The sequence below is a fragment of the Carcharodon carcharias genome, chromosome 7, assembly GCF_017639515.1.
Source record: "Carcharodon carcharias isolate sCarCar2 chromosome 7, sCarCar2.pri, whole genome shotgun sequence".
NCBI lineage: Eukaryota > Metazoa > Chordata > Chondrichthyes > Lamniformes > Lamnidae > Carcharodon > Carcharodon carcharias.
This window is the reverse complement of record NC_054473.1, coordinates 63,716,661-63,741,548: the sequence shown is the minus strand read 5'-3', so window position 1 is coordinate 63,741,548 and position 24,888 is coordinate 63,716,661. Positions and strand designations below refer to the sequence as shown.

The following is a 24,888-nucleotide window of genomic DNA, read 5'->3' as shown; positions in this document are numbered from 1 at the left end:
GGAATCGTCCCAGATTTGCACTAAGTGCGGTAGTGAACGGGTAAAATAACGTTTTACCTGCCAGCCGCGATGGTGGGTTTTCACACTGTATCGTCCCAAACCCGCCAGGTTATTCATGCATTCCTGGGAAACACGCCCGTTTCTATGGTAGATGGGCTCTCATCTGCCTGCCCATTAACACCTTGCTGCTTCATCACACTGGGCATCATATTTAAAGTCTAATCACGTGCACACATCTTAGTGCTTCCAGTTCATGATTGCTGCAGGGAAGATGTCCATGAAAGGCAAAAAGACTGCAGCCCCCAGGCTTAGTGACATGTCACTGGAACGCCTTTTGGATGCCATAAAGTCCCACTGGTATGTCCTCTACCCTGGCTCTGGCTGCAGAATGGGCTGCGGCGTGACCAACCAGGCTTGGGAGGTGGTGGCAGTGGTGGTCAGCGCCAATGCCCTTCAAAAGAGGACAGCAACCCAGTGCCACAAGAGGATGAATGATCTCCTTCGTTCCGCCAGGGTAACTCACGCTTCTCATCACTCTCAACTCACAAACTCACAAACCCATCACATATCCACAGGGATATCATTCACTGCCAGTTAAAGGGACCCCAGAGGAAAAAACAGTAAAATCTGGGAAATAAGAATACTTTAAAATGGAACACCAGTAAAACCGGAAAATACTGCTCCGAATTGTTTTTTCTTTCTGGGACATCATCATTCACTCTCTCACATACACCGTCATTCACTTCACCCCATCCATGGGACTGCTCACCACCCACACAAGCCAGGCATACTTATCATTTGGCCTGGCAGGTGTCCTGCTTACACCCTCTCCCTCTCTATTCATGCAGGACAAGCTGGCACACTGGCACAAGGGGGAGAGATTGCAGACTGGTGGAGGAATGTCTGAAATCAAGGTCCTCACAAACTTTGAAAACAGAGCCATCCAACTGGCTGGCAACGATCTGGACTGGTCCTGTGCTGAAGCTGAGGTCGGCGCTACTTTACCAAGTGAGGGTCCAGCAGTGCAACATCCATCAGACAACCATGCTGTGAGTGATGTGTCCTCTCCCCTTGCTTCTGCAGGCACATCTACCAAATAACCGACAGAGTTCATGACCCAAGGCCTCCAGTCAGGCCCTGAAGAAACCTCTGAAGAGAATCACACTCCCTGGACACATTACTGTTGCCTGCACCTCGATTGTGCTGGTCATTGCTGACAGAATGTAGTGGGCAGGCGCCACAGAGTTCCATCATTCTCTCTCTCTATTCTCAGCACCTTTAAGGTGGGCTGGCCCCCAACTCTTCAGCATCTGTGACCAATGACGCTGTGCTGCTGAAGGGCTCAGGCGCTGAAGGTGGACAAAGGATCAGGTGCTTCTAAAGTTTCATATCTGTATGTCCATGAAAATCCCTGATCACAGAGCACAAGTTAGCTGCCGTCGGCCAGACAGAAGTCAGACATTCTCAAATGCAATGTGAGGATATATGGGGTCACTTCATTGGATGTCGTCATCATCCTCTATAAATCTAGCAGCTATGAAGGCCTCCTGAGTGCGCTTGCCTCATCTAGCCAGTGTGAGGGCCTCATCCCTGTCATCGTCGCCTTTGAGGACAACTTCACCCTCACCCCCATTGGAGTCATCTTCATTGAAGGGGACCTCCATCTCCTCCTCAGCCCACTCGTCTCCCCGTTGCATCGTCAGGTTGTAAAGGGCGCAGCAGATGATGACGATGCATGACACCCTCTGTGGACTGTATTGCTGGGCTCCACCAGACCAGTCCAGGCACTGGAACCTCATCTTCAGCATCCCAATGGTCTACTCCACTAAGTTATGAGCTGCTGCATGAGCCTCATTATACTGTCGAACTGCAGCAGTCTGAGGCCGCTGCACGGGTGCCATCAGCCACAGCCTCTGCAGGTAGCCCTTGTCCCTGAGGAGCCAACCCTGCAGCTTCTGTGGATCCTGGAAGATGTCAGGGATCTGTGACCAACTGAGGAAGTAGGAGTTGTGCACACTCCCTGGAAACCGTGCGCACACTGCAGGATGCATTTCTGGTGGTCGCACACCAGCTGCACAGTCAGCGAGTGGAACTCCTTACAATTGACGTAGTTCACCGTGTGTTGTGATGGAGATCTGAGTGCCACATGAGTGAAGTCAATTGCACCCTGCACCTGTGGGAAACCCGAGACCTGGGCGAATCCAATCGCTCTTGCATCCTGGCTGTCCTGGTTCTGGGTGAAATGCACAAAGTTGTGTGCCCTCGCGAAGGTAGCATCCATGACCTCATGGATGCATTTGTGGGTGGTGGCTTGTGAGATCCCACAGAGGTCACCTGTGGAGCCCCGAAAGGGATCATTGGCATAGAAATGGAGCTACCATGATCACTTTCACAGCCACTGGCAGTGGATGCCCTCCATGTCCCCATAGTAGCTGGCAGATGTGACCGACCAGTTCCCTAGGTATGCACGATCTTCAGCAACACTGGTTCTCAGTCATACACAGGAGTGAAAGGTGGCGTCCATAGTCCCTGGGTATTGCTAGGCGCTGACCTGCAATGGCTCGCTGTGGCTTTTCAACGGCTTTGCAGGAGTCCCAGCCACCCCTTCTTCCTGAGGTTGCTGCTCCTGCCTCTTCACAGCCTGGAGCCTCAGCTGCTCTCTTCTCCGCCGTCTCTGCCCTCTGTAGTCCACCAGGCATATTGCTAGTTCACCAGGCTCCATGACCCGGATGTTCTCCTCCCGCAGGTTGAAAGAGAGACACATGGTTAGCATAAGTGTACGAAGAACCTGTCCTGGTTAAGTGTGAAGGCCCCTTAACACTTCCCAGAGAGTACTGGCCACCACTTGGATGGCCAGAGTCTAATGTGCTGAATGGCTGCCCGAAACCCCACCCACCTCTTTCCTACTCCACCTGACCAATTGGCGGCAGCCTTACCCATTGAACTACATGCTGTGCTCTCAACTCAGGCACAGGCATTCACCTAACCCACACTGCAAAGCAGCACTGTTAGCTTGAATCATGGGGGAAACTGGTCCAAACCGGGATGCTGACAATGCAAGGGGCTATGAGCGCCTCCAGCTTGAGTGGGCAGATAAACTAGAAGCCCAACTCCAATCATATCAATGTGGATGTGCCTGAACTGTCTCAGCTGCAGAGGAATAATCATTTATATAGATTTCCCTAATGGATGACCACTTCCTTCGTTCATCCTACCCCCCTGCCCTGAATGCTTGTGCATTATATTCAACGGCAGGGCTGCTCTTGCCCCCAAGACCACCGCTTCTCCCCACCCCAACCATAAGTTGCCTCAATGGCAGGGCTGTCCTTTCCCTCCCTCAACAAGTTGCCTCAACAGCAGGGCTGCCCTTGACCCCCCCACCCCCCACCAACGCTGCTCAAGCTTGAAGCCCAACAGGTGACCCTGGCGAGTGGTGCACATCATTGCGGTGCACTCACCTCTGAGTTCCCCTCAATGTGCAGCCCACCAAGTGCACACGCTTTATATGCTGTTGTGAAACATGTCAGCGCGCTTTCCCACCAACATGGACAGATAATTCAGTGGTGGGGAGGACGATTGCGTCAGATGGCCTAATAGTGATATGCAGATGTATTACAATGAGGTTCTTGACATCCGATGATGAGAAACGTGGCATGCATTTGGTGGGTTGAGCGGATGATCGTGAACTGGTTTCACGCCATCATAAAACGGATTGCGCCATATTGTCCACTTATGCCATTGAACACGCCCAACATTGGCAGGCACAGATAATCCCAGCCATGATCAATGGCCATTGGCCATCAAGAATTACATAAAAATAAAAGGCCATTGATATAGAATTGGAAGTAGAAGGTGGTCTTTCAGACTGAGCTGGTGGATTAATGACCTCGTCAGTTTTCCTTTGTTGAACTTCAAACCTGGAGACATAAGAGTCTAGGGGCAGAATTTTGCCATCAAAGTGTGGGGGCGGGCTTGACACGCCGATGAGTAAAATGATGTGTGATGATGTCGGCCATGCATTCCGTCGCCATTGCGCATCATTTCGATATTTCATTTGATGGCGTGTACCTGAGGTGGCTGTGTGCCTGCCGAACTGTCAACGGCTTATTAAGGCCATTAAAAAAGCTATTAAACTTGTTAAGAATGCTGCCTGTCTAACCTTAAGGTTGGCGGGCAGACGAAGGGCCCAAGCGGCCTTTGCGTTTTTCAGGAAACCTCATTCCGCCCGTGGATGAAGGTTTTATAAAATAATTAAATAAATTTTCTTCACTTCACAAACATGTCCCAGCTCATGTGGCACTGAGACACGAGTGTACATGTTTAAATAAATTCCACCCCTCATGTTTCGAACCCACCCAGGATTACAGGTATCTCCGGGACATAAAACGTTTCTCGGACTGCTGTTCCCGTCACATTCTGAGATCCACATTCAGTGCCATGCACCGCGATATGAACTCGACCTCTCCCTCCAGCAGCACCGCCGTACCCTTTTTCAAAGCTGCGCGTGCCCCCAGTTTCATTTTATTCTTTGTCTCATCTGACATCTCAACAAGAAACTTTATCTCTTTCTCTCAAGTGCTAAGGAACGCAAGCTCCAACAACTCATCGTCACCAACACCCATCTAGGACCCTCCACCCCTGCCTGTCCCTCTGTCCCCACCCCATCTTCCAATCCCAGCACCAGCCGTGTATTCACTATACCCCCTGACCTTCCACTCTCCGATGCTGAATGTACAGTGCTCAGCAAAGGACTTAGTTTCACACCCTTACGCCCCCACCTCAATGAATTTCGGGCTCGGTACGATGCTGAACTCTTCTTCCGCCATCTTCGTCTCCGGGCTCACTTCTTTGGGCAGGAGTCCTCTCCCCGTTCAACTGATCCTTTTACCCATCTCCAATATTCTCCCTCCACCTGGACCCCTCCCTCTGGATTCTTACCTTCTCTTGATCTTTTCATTGAGAACTGTCGGCGCGACATTAGTCGTCTCAATTTCTCTGCTCCTCTCACCCATTCTAATCTCTCATCCCTGAACTTACTGCTCTCCGTTCTCTCAGGTCCAACCCTGACATTGTCATCAAACCCGCTGACAAGGGTGGTGCTGTTGTTGTCTGGCGCACTGACCTCTACCTCGCGGAGGCTGAGCTTCAACTCACAGACACTTCCTCCTACCTCTCCCTGGACCATGACCCCACCACTGAACATCAAGCCATTGTTTCCAGGACTGTCACTGACCTCACCTCCTCTGGGGATCTTCCTCCCACAGCTTCCAACCTGATAGTCGCCCAACCTCGGATGACCCGCTTCTACCTCCTACCCAAAATCCACAAACAAAACTGTCCCAGTAGACCGATCGTGTCAGCTTGCTCCTGCCCCACAGAACTCATTTCTCGTTATCTTGACTCCCTTCTCTCTCCCCTTGTCCAATCCCTTCCCACCTACATCTGTGATTCCTCTGACACCTTACGTCACATCAACAATTTCCAGTTCCCTGGCCCCAAATGCTTCCTCTTCACCATGGACGTCCAATCCCTCTACACCTCCATCCCCCACCAGGATGGTCTGAGAACCCTTAGCTTCTTCCTCAAACAGAGGCCCGAAAAATCCCCATCCACCACTACTCTCCTCCATCTGGCTGAACTTGTTCTCACACTGAACAATTTCTCCTTCAACTCCTTTCACTTCCTCCAAATTAAAGGTGTGGCTATGGGTACCCGCATGGGCCCCAGCTATGCCTGTCTCTTTATGGGGTATGTGGAACATTCCTTGTTCCAGTCCTACTCTGGCCCCCTTCCACAACTCTTTCTCCGGTACATCGATGATTACTTTGGTGCTGCTTCATGCTCTCGTCGGGACTTGGAAAAATTTATTAATTTTGCTTCCAATCTCCACCCCTCCATCATTTTCACGTGGTCCATCTCTGACACTTCCCTTCCCTTCCTTGACCTCTCTGTCTCAATCTCTGGTGATAGACTGTCCACCCATATCCATTACAAGCCTACCGACTCCCACAGCTACCTCGACTGCAGCTCTTCACACCCCGCTTCCTGTAAGGACTCCATCCCATTCTCTCAGCTCCTTCACCTCCGTCGCATCTGTTCCGATGATGCTACCTTAAAAAACAGTTCCTCTGACATGTTCTCCTTCTTCCTTAACCGAGGTTTTCCACCCACGGTCGTTGACAGGGCCCTCAACCGTGTCCGGCCCATATCCCACGCATCCTCCCTCACGCCTTCTCCTCCCTCCCAGAAACATGATTGGGCCCGCCTTGTCCTCACTTATCATCCCACGAGCCTCCGCATTCAAAGGATCATCCTCCGCCATTTCCGCCAACTCCAGCATGATGCCACGACCAAACACATCTTCCCTTCACCCCCCCGTTGGCATTCCGTAGGGACCATTCCCTCCGGGACACCCTGGTCCACTCCTCCATCACCCCATACTCCTCAACCCCCACCTGTGGCACCACCCCATGCCCACGCAAAAGATGTAACATCTGCCCCTTCACTTGCTCTCTCCTCACTGTCCAAGGGCCCAAACACTCCTTTCAAGTGAAGCAGCATTTCACTTGCATTTCCCCCAACTTAGTCTACTCTATTCGTTGCTCCCAATGCGGTCTCCTCTACACTGGAGAGACCAAAAGTAAACTGGGCGACCGCTTTGCAGAACACCTGCGGTCTGTCCGCAAGAATGACCCAAACCTCCCTGTCGCTTGCCATTTTAACACTCCACCCTGCTCTCTCGCCCACATGTCTGTCCTTGGCTTGCTGCATTGTTCCAGTGAAGCCCAACGCAAACTGGAGGAACAACACCTCATCTTCCGACTAGGCACTTTACAGCCTTCCGGACTGAATATTAATTTCAACAACTTTAGGTCTTGACCTCCCTCCTCCATCCCCACCCCCTTTCTGTTTCTTCCCCCTTCCTTTTGTTTTTTCCAATAAATTATATAGATTTTTCTTTTCCCACCTATTTCCATTATTTTTAAATATTTTTAAATCTTTTATGCTCCCCCCACCCCCACTAGAGCTATACCTTGAGTGCCCTACCATCCATTCTTAATTAGCACATTCGTTTAGATAATATCACCAACTTCAACCCCTCTGTGTTCTTTTGTTCTGTTGTCTGTGACATCTTTTGATGATCTGCTTCTATGACTGCATGCTTGTCCCTACAACCACACCACCCCCCTCCACTTCTTCCCCTGCACCACCTTAAACCAGCTTATATTTCACCGCTTCCTTGGATTCACCTAGTTCTGTTGAAGGGTCATGAGGACTTGAAACGTCAACTCTTTTCTTCTCCGCCGATGCTGCCAGACCTGCTGAGTTTTTCCAGGTAATTCTGTTTTTGTTTTAAAAACACCTGGTTGTGCATGCATGCTTCTGACCTGTGCTCTTTGTCCTGGTTTCCAGCTATGTGATTGGCAGAAACCTGGGGCAAAGTCTAAAATCTAGCAGCTCTGAACCAACTTCCATTCATAATGGATGACACCAGGGATACATTTTTAACAAGAGGGCTTCTTCAGTACTTGAATGAGAAAAAAATAAATGTTTGAAGCGTGAGGCCTTGGAGGTTTTATTAGCTAAAACAAATAGGCCAGTCCTTTTCTAATTTTTGTAGTCTGTATATTATAGCAAAATTAAAGAGATGGGTCCATTTAAATGTTCCATTCTTATGGATATGGTCTGTGGCATCAGTTCCAGTATATTTAACTTAAAATGTAAAAGCAGTGGTATAGGCAGAAGGGGTATTCAAACACCCACTAAAGTTTCTCTGGGGCTGTATCTTCCGGTTGGCGAGCAGGGGCGGGGCCTGCTCCCCGATGCGTAAAATGACTTGGGGTGACATTGGACGTGTGTCCCGACATTACGGCACATCATCCAGATGTTCAGTTCTGCAGGTGGATACCCGAGTCGGCTGTGCGCCCGCCAACGTGTCAACGGCCTATTAAGGCCATTAACAAAGTAGTTGAAGTTCTTAATGGACCTGCCCTTAAGGTTGGCAAGCAGGCCGAGCTTCTGAAAAAGCAAGAACCCTCATCCATGGATGGGATGAGGCTTCATGAGGATTTAAAATCTCACAATATTTTAAAATAAAATTATGGACATGTCCCAATTCTTGTGACAGTATCACATGAGGGGACATGGCAGGGAAATTTTTTTCTCAGCTTCATTTAAAGTTTAAAATGTGAGCCAATCTCCCTGGGGCAGCATTTTGCCTCAGGGAAATCTGTGCGTTCTTCAGCATGCGTATGCAAAAGAGCACACTCCTGGCTGAGGGAATTCCCCTCCCTGCCCACACAGGGAGCGCATAGTGCTTCCCAGCAGACATCACGCTGGGCAGGCTGTAATTGGCCCTCCATGTAAAATGGCAGCATGCCCCCAATTGGGGGCGCCGATTGGAAGCCTGCCCGCGCCCGCTCCCACACTTCCCCCCCAACGGGGGGAGAATGTTGCCCCGATTTCTTTTAAATTAACTGACTCTTTTCAAAGTAATGTGGCTTAAATCAGAACATAGTAATGAGCCAGCCATTTAGCCCTTCAAGCCTTCCTGTCTATTCAATAAAATTATAGTTGTTCTGCAATCTAACTCCATGTACCTTGCATCCATATTCTTTATATTCCAGATACCATATATGTTTCTCTCTCCATAGATGATGCCTGACGTGCATTCCAGCATTTTCTGTTTTTATTCCCAGATTCCTTTGTTAACACAAACCTATCAATCTAGCATCAATTGCTGTTTGTAGAAGCAAATTCCAAACCTCTAGCACTTTGTGTGTAGAAATGTTTTCTACTTTGATGGTCTGGCTTTGATTTTCAGACAATGCTGCTGAGTCCTGGCCTCCACAATGAACAGAAATAGATTGGGGGAGAGATCTGTTCACCTAGTATTCTGGGAGCAGATAGCATTGTGGGCTGTGACTGAGGAGCTCATGTGACGTCCTTCAATGATATCAATGAGGCATGCCATATGGGCTGCACAGCTAGTGGCCCATGGCATTGACTGCCCCTGGGGAATTGATGTAAGCCTGTAAAGTGGCTTGCACTACATGATCCAATTTCTCCCTTAAATTTTTTTTGTCTATCCTATTTGTGCCTCTTAATATCTTGAAAAGTTTAATCAAATCACCCCTGAACCTCTTACATGCCAGGGACTACAAGCCTAGTTTGTGTCATCTGTCCTCGTACTTTAATCCTTGGAATCCAGGTATTATTCAGCTAAATCTACACTGAGCATCCACAAGACCATATATCCTTCCTAAGGTGCAGTGCCCAGATCATTTGACAGCAAACAGAAGAACACATTTTCTTCCAGTGTGAGTTAGTTGTTTAGTCCAGCCAATGTAACCTGAGTACTTTATGCTGGCTGAACTGAACTTTATACCAAATCATTCAACCATGTGAGCAGAGGTGGTCTATTTAAACTGAAGGAGAAAATTGGCTGCCCCCAAAGCTGCACAGTATGATTTCCTCTTGCCATGACAACACAATGGGGAAGATCAGCTAACTCGGGGCAACATTGGAACTCTTTGAGATCCACAGTGAGATCAAACAGGGATATGTTCTGGCACTGACACTCTTTGGCATATTCTTCTCTTTGCTGCTATCAGATGCCATCAGCTCATCTACAGAGAGTGTCTACTTGTATACCAGAACTGGCGCAAAGCTGTTCAGCTTTGCTCACCAGAGATCCAAGAGAAAGGTGTGCCAAGTCCTCACCAGAAGGTTGCTCTACACTAACGATGCCGCATTAACATCCCTACTGAGGAACACCTTCAGCGACAATTGGACAGACTTTATTATACCTGTAAAGAGTTTGGTTTGACTGTGATCATCTGGAAGACAAATGTTATGGCTCAGGATGCTGTCATACTGCCATCTGTCAGCATAGATAATGTAACGCCAGAGGTTGTTGATAGCTTCACATATCTAGGCTCCACAATCACCAGCAATCTGTTACTTGATGCTGAAATCAACATACGCATCACAAAAGCTGCAGCTGTTCTGTCCAAACTGAGTAAGAGAGTGTGGAACAATAGCAACCTGACTGAGAACACCAAACTGTGAGTCTACCAAGCCTGCGTCTTTACCACACCCCTCTACAGTGGTGAGACCTGGACAACATATGCTAGACAAGAGAAGAGGCTGAACAGTTCCCACTTTCCCTATCTCAGACATATTCTTGGCATCTCTTGGCAGGACAGGGTCACCAACTCAGTATCCTAGAGCGTGCTAATTCCATCAGCTTTCACTCATTACTAAGCCAGCAACATCTGTGCTGACTTGGCCACGTTCATCAGATGGATGACAACCATATACCCAAAGACCTCCTGTATGGTGAACTGGCCATAGGGTCATGACCTCCTAGGCATCCCTACCTCTGCTACAAGGCCAACTGCAAGCAGGATATCAAGATGGCAGATATTGACACTGACAACTGAGAGACAGTCGCTGACGACCAAGAACTCAGGAGGCTGACCATTTGGAGAGGCTTTGGAAGAAGTGAGCAGAAACAAAAAACTCAGCTGACCAAGAAGAGAGCCCAGAGGAAACAGAGGCTAGTGAATCGTGCAGCTTTTCAGTCTCCAGTGTTCCCTCGTAGCAAATGCGGCAGAGAATGCCTTGCCAGATTGGGGGTCCTGAGCCACACCAGTTGATGTTTAACACAAAGTTGACCATCCCGGCGCAATCCATCATCTTACAAGACATCAAGCTTACTTTTCTAATTGTTCACTAGGATATTGCGGTAGTAACAAAGCTATTGATAAACTTGTGACATCTGTGCTTTAGAGTTTTAGTTCAACAAGACTTTTTCTTTTTATTGGTTGATCTAGCAATTCAAAATAAACAAAAGAGGTTGTGTTTGAATGTTTTTGAAAATCCCATTTGAAAATTAGAGCTTCCAATATCATTTATTTGGTCTGGTAATTTCATTTTCAAACAACATCTGTGCCCATCTCCTCCCGCCCCGCCTGAAGAAAATGATACCTGTTCCACTATGTGAAATACTTAATGAAAATACACAGTACTGTGTATTTTTATCATTACAAATCTATTCCTGTTTATCATTAAAAATCTGCATTAAGGACCTTTCCATAGTATGTTGTTTTGCCATTTAAACACCATTGGTCAACAACAATAAGGCTCTTGGCTAATCAAACCTAGACAGAACCAATTGATATTGAGCATTTTTTGGCAGTTGGCAGAAATTTATTCAGTTAATAATATATTAATACTTTTCAGTATTAAATTGTATATAATAGTTAATCCTGTGTATTGTAATTTGATTGTTGGATGCAAAATGACAATTCAAAACCTGACATTGAATTGAAATGATATAGAAACATAGAAAATAGGAGCAGGAGGAGGCCATTTGGCCCTTCGAGCCTGCTCCACTATTCAATATGATCATGGCTGATCATCCAACTCAATAGCCTGCTCCCTTTCTCCCCATATCCTTTGATTCCTTTCGCCCCAAGAGCTATATCTAACTCCTTGATAACATACAATATTTTGGCCTCAACTACTTTCTGTGGTAGTGAATTCCACAGGCTCACCACTCTCTGGGTGAAGAAATTTCTCCTCATCTCAGTCCTAAATGGTTTACCCCCATATCCTCAAACTGTGACCCCTGGTTCTGGACTCCCCGACCATCGGGAACTTCCTTCCTGTATCTACCCTGTGTAGTCCTGTTAGAATTTTATAGTTTTCTATGAGACCTGTCTCATTCTTCGGAACTCCATTGAATATAACCCTAACAGACTCAATCTCGCCTCATATGTCAGTCCCGCCATCCCAGGAATCAGTCTGGTAAACCTTCGCTGCACTCTCTCTATAGCAAAAACATCCTTCCTCAGATAAGGAGACCAAAACTGCACACACTATTCTAAGTGTGGTCTCATCAAGGTCCTGTATAATTGCAGCAAGATACCCCTGCTCCTGTACTCGAATCCCCTCACTATGAAGGCCAACATACCATTTGCCTTCTTTACCACCTGGTGCACTTGCATGCTTACCTTCAGTGACTGGTGTACAAGGACACCCAGGTCTCATTGCACATTCCCCTCTCTCAACTTAAAGCCATTCAGATAATAATCTGCCTTCCTGTTTTTGCTACCAAAGTGGATAACCTCACATTTATCCACATTATACTGCATCTGCCATGCATTTGCCCACTTGCTCAGCTTGTCCAAATCACACTGAAGCATCTCTGCATCCACCTCACAGCTCACTCTCCCACCCATACAATGTCCTGTCCATGAAAATTATTGTACCAGTCACATACTTGGTCTATATCTGCGTAGAATGGAACATTATTCTGTTTTTTTAAAAAAAACACTTTAGTCAAGCTGCAAACGTCAGAGGAAAACATAATTTTCCTGGCCCTCAACATGTTAATTTTAACTTTTTTAAGGCTAAGTGTCTGAAATGATGGGCTGGATTGTATGCGGACGACCCCCCCCCCCCCCCCCCCCCCCCCCCCACCCCACCCCATCCTGTGTGTCCCATTTGCAGTGGGTGATAGAGGCATTGGGCAGCCTGCTCACCCTTGGACCTATTGAGGTTCTTCAGTGGCCAATTAATGGCTATTTAAGTGCCTTATCCTGCCTCCCACTGCTATTTTGCCCACAGCAGAGGGAGGCCTAGGCCAAGTGGGTAGCCTGACAGCTTTTGCTGGGTAAGCTGGTGTGGGCAATGGAGAGGAGGATCTCTTTTGGGATGACCCAGTACCCATTAGAGGCACCTCCTCAAGGTCATATGCCCCCCCTTTAATCTTCCCCCCAGGCCTCTGAAGCCCAGCCCCAATTTCTTGCCCCTCGCTAGGGCCTGCCAGCCTGGCTCCGCCAATACCCCTGATTTGCCTTCAGTCTGGCTTACATAACCTCCTCTTTTTCAGCATTGGCTGTAGTCCTAGCAGTGGTCACCACTCAACCCAAGTGCTGCTGGGCCTACAGAGATGCCAGCCAATCAGATTGTCCAGCATCTCCAAAACAAGATTTCCAGATGGGGGCGGAAGTCTCACCCTGAACCAATTTAGGCCCGCCAAGTGTAAAATGGCTGTGGGGCAGCCAGCTTTTTCGTGAGTGGTCTCCTCGCTGACATTTCGGTGGGGGTGGCAAGGGAGTGCAGCAACACAGCATCCCATTAAATTCAGCCCAAATATAGTTTTCTGCTGTCAAATTTCAGAACCATTGTTTACCTGTGATAACAACAGCAATATCTGTTAGCTTACTTTCCCTATTAGGAAGACAATATCGTTTTTCTTTCAAATGATGATTGAGCTGCAGTGCTTTTTCAGCATTTTCTGTTTTCATTTATTTTGCTACACTTTTATGCTTCTATAAATACAAATTCTTTTTTGCATATGAAACAATGATATTTTATATTGTGCGCTGCATCTTAACTTAAAAAAAATGATGTCCAATCAAGCAGAAACAAAGCAAATGAACAACTAAGTCATATTTTGAAAGTTGTTTCTTCAGGCACACATTTCATGGAGCAATTGATGGTTTTAATTATTGCTGAATAATGGTCTAAATGTCTGAATGCTTTCAATGCTAACGTTCGTACATCTGAAATTATCCTCTTCTGTTTGATATATTTATTACTATTGTAGAAATTACACTAATAGCATTTTCGATCCTCTGTATCTCTTTCAGTTGCTACAGAAATAGTGTTTCCACCTGAGGATTTGATGGTACAGAAGTCTGCACTGGCACAGTTTAAATGTCATGCTGAATATGACTCAGCTTTCGAAAATGACTTTGAGTTATCATGGAAAAAGGATGGAGACGAAATTTACAGTGACCAAACAGAGGATGACAGGTAATAGTTTGTAAAATGGACAAGAAGCACTCCACTTTAGTCATCATTATTGCTAATGTCAATTCAGCACCACTAAAATCATCTAGAATAAAAACTGTCAAAGTAGTAGGTATCCATTTCCTAGGTCAGCAGTCTTCTTGTGTGTGATAAGAATTTTCTTTAATGTTTACTGCATTTTTATATTTTACACAGGCATGCATATTTTTCTTCTGTTATTGTCTGTTTCTGGTTTTTAGTGAAAAAATTGTGAAAATAAATTGGAGAACATGTTTTGCTAAATAAAAGCAAAGGGAACACACCTCTAAGTTAATGCATCTTGTGAACCAAACCTATAAAATTAGCTTTAAAATTAGGCATACTTCTACTTAATTCCTGACTTTGTACTTTTTCATGAAGGCGCGTCTGTTCTTGTTTGGAGGTTATTTTATCCATCCCTTATTTTTCCTGCTTGCTTGCCTAGCAATGCAGCCAGTGAGCTGTCTCATGAGCATCATTGCAATTTGTGGGTGACTTTTTTGCCATTCTGGCTTGCACTGTGCCTAAGTGGCATGACTGCGCCCTGGAACACAGTAGAGAAGGGAATTAACAGAAACCTAGCTCTATGTCTTTCTTCTATATTGGAATTCTTGCATTTTGTGCCACTGTATCATGATTACATTCGCTAGTTGTAAATTATATCACTAAGCTGGTATTTTTAGAGGTTTCCATCGGTAAGTGTTCTTTCTGATATAAAGAATCATGAAAGTAAGATCTACTTTAACAAAGTTGGTGTACCAGTATAATTTTGTAATCCTCTAGAATAGTTATGGATGGTGATATCCTTCGAATTATTGATGTAAGTGAAGATGATGAAGGGATGTACACCTGTGTCGCAAGAACCTCCTTGGATGCTGTTACAGCAGATGCAAAACTTGTTGTCCTCGGTAAGTTCCTTGGGAATTAATAGTGCTGTGTTATGTATACATTTGTTAAGAGCTCTTATTGTATGGCTAATAGCTAACTCTGACCAACCTAGATATTGAGCAATGCAATCTGTTATGCATGGTGAAATGTCAGTTCTGATTATTCTCAGATAATTTGAAGTGCCACATATCAATAGTAATTTCAAATCAGCAGGCCCAATGGCGTTTTACAAGGAAGTAAGACAAGAAGAGGTTAAACAGATGAATCATTTTCATTCTGCAAAGTTGTAAAAGCAGTTGGTAAGCTATCTGTGTTAACATTCTTGTGCAACTTTGCAATATTGTACAGGACTCAAGTCACACCCAAATAGCTATTGACTGCTTTATTTTCTAATCATAATTATACCAGCTTTGGGTATTATCCTGCCCAATGATTTTCAGGAGGATTGCTGTGATCTACTTGAAGTGCCTTCTAAAGGAAGTATTTAGATCAGTGTAAATTCAAAGAAGTTCTAGAGCAGCTGTTCCATCAAAAATTTAACTTAGCAGGAATTACATCCGCCGTGAGCTGACCCTGCTCTGTCAGCCTGCACTGGGGTGCCTATCATTAGGATGAGGTGAGGCTCCAGAAAATCTCTGCTGCTGTAAGGGTCTGTCACCTGAAATAGCTAAAAGAAGCCATCCACCAGGGTAGGAAGGAAATACTTAGCCTCTGCTTTGGAATAGATCACCAGATTATCAATTGCCTTCTGTAGGAATGGCATTTTATTTTTAAAAGGTCTTAATCATCCCAGCAGCAGTACGCATCAGTAATATGCTAGCATTACAAGGTTCCAGCATTGCTTTGGTGGGTAATCCATGAAACGAATGTATAATGTCACTGTCATTACAGCCTAACTTGATTATGTCCATTCTCTTTGGGTAGGATTTTCTGGTATCTGGTGAAAGTGGCAGGAGAAGATTATTTTGGGACAAAAATGATGCATCCCTGCTCAATTTTCAACCCCAGTGTCCCAAGTTACATTAGTCAACCAGTGTAACTCAACAGAGTAGTCTTCCCAAGTATCTTCAACAAGGGATAATAGTAAAGTACCCACTTAGCTCAAACTTGTTTATGTTGACATTGTATTAATATTGACAAGAAAATATTAATTACTTTACATATGTCACTGTCAACATAATCAATGGCATACTTGATTTGATTTTTAAAAAATTCCCTATTGGTAGTGAAGGCCTTCTTTTATAATCATGTATATTGACAGACTCATATCATCGCATGTAAATCTGCTGACTTACCTTGCTCCCAATCATTTATAACATGCGCGAGATAGCCCTGTTTTTAGGTGCATCCTGGACAAAGTTTATTCGGTCAAGGAACAACCACATGCTTAGGGGAAACCATGTAAAAATTGTGTTTTAACATTTGTCACCAATAACATGGCAACATGACTGGAACAGTTAAGCTATAGGTTCTGGTAAGAATGCAGGGAAAAGAAAACATTTCTTTAAAAACATGAATTATATAGCAAATGTCGAAATAAGTGCAAAGATTTATGCCATAAATCAATTATGCCAACAACATTCAAACAATCTCAAATCTGGAGACTTTAGCGGATGGGACCATACAATTGACCATCTTTTAGTCCAGGTTTACATATATATCTTCTGTAATCTGTCTGCTCTTAACATCATTGGTTATTTGGATGAGGATGAGGGCAGGGAAATGGTTAGGGGATTGGAAGCAGATGGGATAGCCAGGAGGGGAGGACAGAGAAGAGGAAAGGACGAAGAGCGACCGGAGAGAGAAGAGGGACAGGAGAGAAAGAACTAAATTTGGTGGCAACAATTGAAAAAAACCCGATATCTAGTAGGAGGATAAAGCCTTAGACCAACTATCATTAGTGGATCAGTGTGAGGAAGGAGCAAAATGCTGTTTCATGAGAGCAGAGGTCATTTTTTTTAATGCATCAGCCAATATTAAGAACAACTGTCTTAGTTAGGTAGCACCTTATCACACCTGCAGGATATCTCATGAATAATTCATTATTTAGCGAAGTCACTTTTGTTACATCCACAAATGTGACAACCAGTTAGATATAAGAGGAAGAATTGTTTATCCTTCTAAGTCAGAGGCAAAAATGTTTCAGATTGATCTACACTAACACAGTGAAGCACAGATTGGGGAATTGGCCGTGTAATCTGTCTAGCCTGTATGATTAACTTACTCACTGGAAAAATACACTGAGCCTTCCAGGAAGCTATTAACAATTGTTTATTTCTTTTTCTGAACTTTATGTTAGTTCAGATTGTTGTGTTGTTTTATGCTTTGTTTTTTATTTGTCACTTAAGGGGAGGATACATTAGTGCGGTGAATCTAATGCTTAAATTTTCAAGAGATTTGACTGCAAAAATATTGTTGCATAAAATAAGAATGAGCATGAGGACAAGTTTTAAACTCCACAAAGCAATTTAGGTTGGTTACAATATTACACAAATCAATTAAGCAAAACTATACTTCGTACGAGAAGAGGACATTCCATTCTATCAATGAACAGTGTAAATATTAGTTTACTAAGCAGATGAGTATCACCTATCAAAATATGGAGCATAATTCAGTTTGTATTTGGCTTGGATATGCTGTCTCCACAGATAGACAACCTTAATACTCACTGCCTAGGTTCAAAAATAAATAATGGATATTTGGATGAAGCACCAGAGGGTTTCTGCCACCTATGGCACAAACGTGAAGGAGCTGTTCTGCAGGAAAGGGACAGGGGAAAGCTGGGAGATAAAGGAGGAGAAATGCTTTTCCTGAAAAGAAAATCAACTTTTCTACCCTTATCAGCTCAAAGATAGCCGATACTTCAAAAACAAACACTCAAAGTGGTATTCCAAAGCATCCCTTAATCAGTCAGCATTCATAAAAAGCCATGTGATTCTGTTTCTGTGTTTTTGTGGAAGATGCCTCATTGGTGATAGTGCCTTTTTGGTGCTGCTTTACTTGCATGACAGATCCATGATTCATGAGCATTAGAGGTGCAAGTGACCGATGTTCCCCTCCTGCATGAGCTAAAGGAGGTCTCCAACTTAACTGTCATAGATGAAGTATTATCTGGCAGCTGACTTTCTAAGGTGGCCTTTCAATTAATTCTGGAGTGTTTTACTATCTGTCAACCATCTTTATTATTGTTTTCATTTCTCCCTGGCTGGAATTATCACTCTACTGAACAGTGAAATTATAAATTGCTGTTCAGTCCACCTAGAAGATATCGAATAATAGTGGGGCTGGAGAGTGTAAAGCAGTTAAGGCAGCCTTTGAACTTCATTTGAACTCCAGTTTATGTTATAGTTCAAAACTCACTGAAGGATGCCACATAAACTAGTGTGTGTTAACAAGCCTGCACATTGAGGGGCTCCAGTGATAACATGGACTACAAGAGTGAATCTCAAGTGATTTATTGATGTCATCTGAAACCTGAGATGAGTTCTTTTCTTTTGACCTATTCCATCCTCTGGTATGTTACTGCTCAAGGTTTTATTCTGCAGACACTTTATTGTTGATATCTACTATACTGAACAGTGATGATCAGATTGTTTCCATATTCAGAACAATGGATTTAACCTAACATTCTTCTGTACCAAAAAGATTTGAACCACAATAATATGAAATTTAATTTCACTATGCTACAGAGTAAGGGGATACAAAAGTATAATTTCGTAGTTTCTAATAAAATCATTGGAAGCTGTGGAGTCTTCCATTTTCTGTTGCAGACAAGATCACAAAATAATTATGGTTCAAACTATATTAATTCAACCATCCAGGAAGATCCTAACATCATCCCCATTGTAGCATCTGATTGTTGCTTTAATTATACTGGTTTTTGCTTAGATGACTTGATCTGAACATTCAATCCATGTGTTTAATGGTTTTTGTGTGATGGTGAATTTCCTGATATCAGCTCAATAGTTCATTTTGTAAGTAGTCTTGTCATATTTTCACAGTTGATGTAAAAGTAATATTCTTTGTAAATATTCCTATACACTCAATTATTGTGCATACCCCTATGAAATCATCTCCAAGTCACCTCCTGCTTTGGGTGAAAAACCGAATGGTGCAAAATTCAGATGTGTGGCGCCTATTTTGTGGGTGCCTTGGAGGTCCAAAATACATGCGCGACTTACAGACATACTTCTGGCGTGAGTTGCACAGACACCGTGTTGGTGAGGGCAATTCTGCCTATTCAGTTAGCATCCACAGTTAGCAGAGCAGGCAGATCGTGTCATTTATCAGCATGACTGTTGTGCTGCTATTTTGCAGCTCAGTGCCCCAGCTAACGCCCTATCTTGAACATATGTTCTGCTGTTCAAGGTTAACAGCAGGGAGGACTCCACAACAGTGTTATTGAGAGGGATCATCTCGTACTTACAAGCTGGTTGCTGGATGAAAAACACTTTACTGCCTTCAAGACTTTTGCACTGTTTATGACTCTTCAATAGAACTATCTTTTTTAAAAAGCTACACTTTAAAAAACAGAAATTCAGGATGGCCCTGAGAGCAGCCTGCCAGGTTCGTTGATCAGACTATGTTTATCTTTAGAGAGGACAAAGACACTCTTTCTGATAGTGACTTAATGTTATTCAGACCAGGAGATAAACGAAACTGCACTAACACCTTCATTATAAAAGAAATGTGAATTTGCCTTTTCAAGAAGCAAAGGTTTTGGCGTACTAAAACCACAGTTGGGAGAAAGAATCCAACTGCCTAATGGGATTACCACAATATTATGTTTGGACCATGACTTGACACTAATGTGAGATCACATGATAGAGTGGCCATCTTGGCTCCTTGCTAAAGATATAACAGAAAAACTTCAAACTGCTTTCAGAGAGAGACAAAACTCTATGATAGAACTTCATCACCCAGGGAGAGAGAGAGACCAACTAGCACAGCCATTGAACTGATGTGGTCAATTAGGCTAAAAAGGGCCATAATGTAGTTCCTTGGAAGAGAAATAAAGAGCCTCCCCACCCCCAACCTGGTTCCATTTTCAAGCTTACCTGTAAAAACCAGCCTCCTGCAGGTTGAATATGGAAACCATCTCAATAGATAAGGCACCAATGCAATTTCAACATTCTGACATCAGACAGTGTAAGAATGCGATTAAGGAATAACAGCCTTGCATCGAAATATAGGCAATGTTGTTGAGCCAGTTGTGGTACAGCAGCCTTAGAAAATGGTTCAAAAGGGGAGTTGCTTGAGGCCAAACATCTGGTGGATGATGTGGAGGCAAGCAGTTCACTTAGCAGTATTGCTACACCTCCAATGTCACTGGGCTGTGACTTGAGTGAAGGGGAGTCAGATAGCGATGGGGAATCTCGTGTGTTGCGAATCCAAAGGGTGCATTCAGTGTGAGGAGGCCTACTCTGGCCCGGGAGGAAGACACAGAGATGTCCTGCAGCAATTGATGCTGATCATGCAATCTCTGGAAACATGACCAATCTAGACCCCTATGTGGTTGATCCGTTACACAGCCTGGATCCCAGTGAAAGTACCAAACAGATGTAGGGTTGTGAAGGTCATCTCGAGCAAATGCTGGATATCATCCCAACCCTTACCATTTTCCCAAATCGATGATGTACAAAGAAAATGCTTCCACCAATGTTGATACTAATGTGCTAACCATCGTAGCTCAATCAGACTTGACAATCACATGACTGCTTAGTAAACAGTCACTGTGTGATATGGGTAGTTGCTAGGACAACCAATCTCAAGCAGGGAAGCGAGTAGCCGGGGAGGTGAACTGGACCTCAGCATCTTGGCTTCCAACATCGGACGGGGCCAGATACTGGGCCCCCAATCTGCGGGACATTCCCTTCGGGGCCCTGGGTCCCCACCAGCAAAGGTCCTCAGCTTGGGAGGATGCAGGGCAAAGGAATCGGTTGCCCCTCAGGGCCCTCTCAGGGCAAGAGGCCAAGACCTCTGCAGGTTGGGTTTGGAATCTAAGTCTGCAGTGCAGGTTGAAGAAGGGGCAGAGCCAGGAGCCTCATGTAGAAAGAGGGAGAGCAAGGCAGCGCAAGGAGCTGGAGCAGAAGTTTGAGACTATGAGACTAGTGAGTCACAGCATTGAGGACCCAAGTCCACAAATAGGTCAGACCGAAGCCTTCGACAGAGGCCAGAGAAATGGGAATGGCAGCAGAGCTGGCAAACAGCTGCTGGAGATCTAGGCAGATTGCTGGAGGCACTCCTGAGTTTGAGAGGCCATGAGGAGAGGGAGAGCCCCTTCATGTCTGGGCTACACGGTCATGAGAAATTAGCAGTTGAAGCTCCACCATCTGAACTGTGCTGCCTAGCTGATTAAGGTCATGAATTGAATTCTCGATGGTATTCTGGTGGATTGGGGCTTTGGCCGTAAATGTCCAATCTAAATGGTTTGTTTGTCTGAGCTTAGCTCTTCTGCTAATGTTTATGAAGATCTTATGCTAGTGGAATAAAGAACCTCTGTTTTATAATAAGATAAAAGCAAAATACTGCAGATGCTGAAATCTGAAACAAAACAAAAATAGCTGGAAAAACTCAGCAGGTCTGACAGCATCTGCGGAGTGGAACACAGTTAATGTTTCCAGCCTGTTTGACTCTTCATCAGAACTAAGGAAATAGAGAAATCAGGTGAAATATAAGCAGGTAGAGCTGGATAGAGGGCCAGTGATAGGTGGAGGCAAAGAAGAGATTGTCAAAGATGCCATAGACAAAAGGACAAAGGGGTGTTGACAGTGGTGATATTATCTAAGGAATGTGCTAATGGGGATATTAAAGGTAGCAAGCAGGGCAAGCAAGTGGCAGATGGCCCTAGTGGGGGTGGGGTGGGGGGAAGGGATTGAAATTTAAAAATAGGGGGGAATTTATTTAAATTTGAATTTATTTTTAAATTTATTTCGATCTATCGTTTTACCTCCACCTTTTAGCCCGTTTTGTTCTCTTCCCCCCACCCCATCCCCACTAGGGCCATCTGCCACTAGCTTTTCCTGCTTGCTACCCTTAATGTTCCCATTAGCACATTCCTTAGATAGTATCACCACCGTCAACACCCCTTTGTCCTTTTGTCTATGACATCTTTGGCAATCTCTTCTTTGCTTCCACCTATCACTGGCCCTCTTTCAGCTCTACCAGCTTACATTTCATCTAATTTCTCTATTTCCTTAGTTCTGATGAAGAGTCATACGGACTCGAAACGTTAACTGTGTTCCTCTCGGCAGATGCTGTCAGACCTGCTGAGTTTTTCCAGCTATTTTTGTTGTTGTCTCTGCTTTATAATAATCTTGCACTTCATGTGCTTGAATCTAATGTTACATGTGATGGAGTAGAAGATTGACATACTAAAACAAGGCATCAGCTGCTAGGGTCCTGAGCAGCTCTGGAGAAGCCCTGCAGTACTCAGCAGAGCAGGTGTCAAGATTTGTGGTGCTCTCCTGTGTGCTGCACAACCTTGCCTCATGTGGGCACTGGCTTTGCTACCAGCTATGTAGAAACCAGCTGAGGATCAGAAGGAGGAGCAAGAAGAAAAGAAAGAGGAGGAGGAGGGAATGGAAGAGGAAGAGTGGTGGCAATCTAGAAAGCAACATTCTGACCAGGCTGTTTGTGAACATCTCATCCTGCTGCGATAGCCAAATCTCCATTCACCAACAGTCCTACACCTTACCTTCCTCTGTCACTGACCATCATAGCATCTGCTTGGCCATAGATCAAAAATAAAAGCCACTGCAAAATAAATATCCCAAACCAAACTTATGAATGGAGTAATGGAATATTGCACACAATGGTTGATAAATCACTCTTGTGAATTTCTTCAGTGCCTATTTTTCACATATCTTTATCTGTCCTAGTGTTCCTATGTAATGCTATCCCAGTGGCTGTGGCATGGCTGGTGGAAGGCTGCTGACTGTTGGTGAAGGAGATGGCAAATGGCCTTGGATGACAATATGACTGTGTTGGATGGTTGTTATGGTTGAAAAGCTGGCCATATGTGCAAGCTATGAGATGTAGTTGTGAGGCTTGCAGCAATGTTAAATGTGTGAAGGTGTGGAGCAGCACATGAATGTCAGGTATGGGTCCTAATAAGGATTATTGGTAGGTGAGTGATGGGGGTGTGGTGCATTGAACAGTGTTTGAAGCTAGTGGTGTCATTGGTGGGATATGGAATATTAAGATTTACTGACCTTGACCACATCTGGTAGGTCATTGAATTTTTGTGTCACTGCATCAAGTTCCACAAGGCTTGACTCCTGGCATTCACTGCTATTGCTATCTACTCCCTTTGCCTTTCAGAGTTTTCCTAAAGGCCCTGTAGATACAGGACTGCCCCTCCTCAAACCTGTAGTTTAGTGTTTGAAAATATCAGAGCCTGCACTCTCCGATGTTGTGCCATTCTTGTGTCTTTCCCAGGGAAGAATCAGTTATTGAATGACTTCCAGCATATGTTCTAACCACAGTGCACCCTGTGGGAAATATAGGCTGGCTTTAAGTAGTCCAGATTGGTGTTAGCTTTTTAAATTTTGGGTCCTCTACTGAGGCGTGCAGCTGCTTAATTGCACACTTAGTATTGGTTGCATCCTATGATCATTGCAGTGAACAAGCAGCACCATATTGGAGGGCTGCCTCCATTGGAACCAACAGGTGAATGATAAAAACAAAAACAGAATTACCTGGAAAAACTCAGCAGGTCTGGCAGCATCGGCGGAGAAGAAAAGAGTTGACGTTTCGAGTCCTCATGACCCTTCGACAGAACTTGAGTTCGAGTCCAAGAAAGAGTTCAAATATAAGCTGGTTTAAGGTGTGTGGGGGGCGGAGAGAGAGAGAGAGAGAGAAATGGAGGGGGTTGGTGTGGTTGTAGGGACAAACAAGCACACTTGGACTCAAACTCAAGTTCTGTGGAAGGGTCATGAGGACTCAAAACGTCAACTCTTTTCTTCTCCACCGATGCTGCCAGACCTGCTGAGTTTTTCCAGGTAATTCTGTTTTTGTTTTGGATTTCCAGCATCTGCAGTTTTTTTGTTTTTATATATAGGTGAATGATAAATATATATGGCAATTCCCAATTCAATTCTTTGCAACTTGAGTGTTTTTGTTGTTTCTTAGATACCGGATGTGACTAGAACACCTTCAATCTGATCATGATTCTACTGTCTTGGATATGTGGTTCAGCATCCTTTGGCTTTGGTGATTGCTGCTCTGCATTGGTTGAACATGGGCAGCGTTGAGTCTACTAAGGCTCCAAGGATGCTTGTAGACTTCATTTATAGTCACTTCAATAGAGTTTATGGAGTTTAAAAATTGTCCATTTTTACTTTCTGCCCTTATGTTAATAAATTTTCATCTGACATTGTTCTGGCAGTTTACATATCTAGTCCAAATCAAAGTATATCTTTTTGAGCTGCCTCTTCCAATGCTGTTGTCCCTTCTATTTTGGTAGCATCTTCAAATATAACTACTTTGCATTGAGCTTCTGAATCAAGGTCATTTATGTAAATTAAAAGTAGTAATGGTCCCAGCACTAAGCTTGAGCCTGGCCACCCTACCCCAAATTTTGAAATATTTTCTCTAACAAGTACTCGTTTACTGTGTTTGAGCCAATTTCTTATCCACCCCCAGAATTTGCTCGGATTCAACACCATTATCATGCTCTGAAAAGGATGGTAATTATTATGTCACTGGAAGGATGAGGAAAGCATCTTAGCAGTCATGACAAGAGATTGAATGTGTATTCTGTTCTGTGAAATGAAAGACGAGTAATGCAAGGAGTCATTTACTGGGCAGCACTAGAAAAGAGAATAGCAATTATATTTCATAATAACACAAAATGGCGTGTGCTGTTCCATTGTATCATACTATAAAATAAAAAAAAGCCATGTCACTACAGTTCATGTCACATGAAAGTACAAGTCACTTTATTATGAAAGAAAAAATAGGAACATTTTCAACTTTGCCATTTGCAGTGCACTTGGATGATTCCGACCTGTCTAAATTCTTGCAGGCAGGGGTAAACTATTTAGATAAAATGATGAAAGAATATGTGCCTGGTTCCTATGCCAGCCATGCAGTAGTCACCAGAATAGCACTGCATTGGAGCACTAGGCCAGGCGAAGGCACCCCAGGAGATAG

General features: G+C 44.4%; 1 protein-coding gene across 9 annotated transcripts in view; it reads left to right on the top strand.

Moving 5' to 3' along the window:
• chl1b (cell adhesion molecule L1-like b) overlaps window positions 1-24,888 on the top strand; it is a 727,052-nt gene that overhangs the window by 371,299 nt on the left and 330,865 nt on the right. For all 9 annotated transcript variants that reach the window (XM_041191219.1, XM_041191221.1, XM_041191227.1 and 6 more), the window contains 2 exons: window positions 13,665-13,830; window positions 14,629-14,753. In XM_041191219.1, the coding sequence (XP_041047153.1) occupies window positions 13,665-13,830; window positions 14,629-14,753 (291 nt within the window). The remainder of the gene's footprint in view (window positions 1-13,664; window positions 13,831-14,628; window positions 14,754-24,888) is intronic.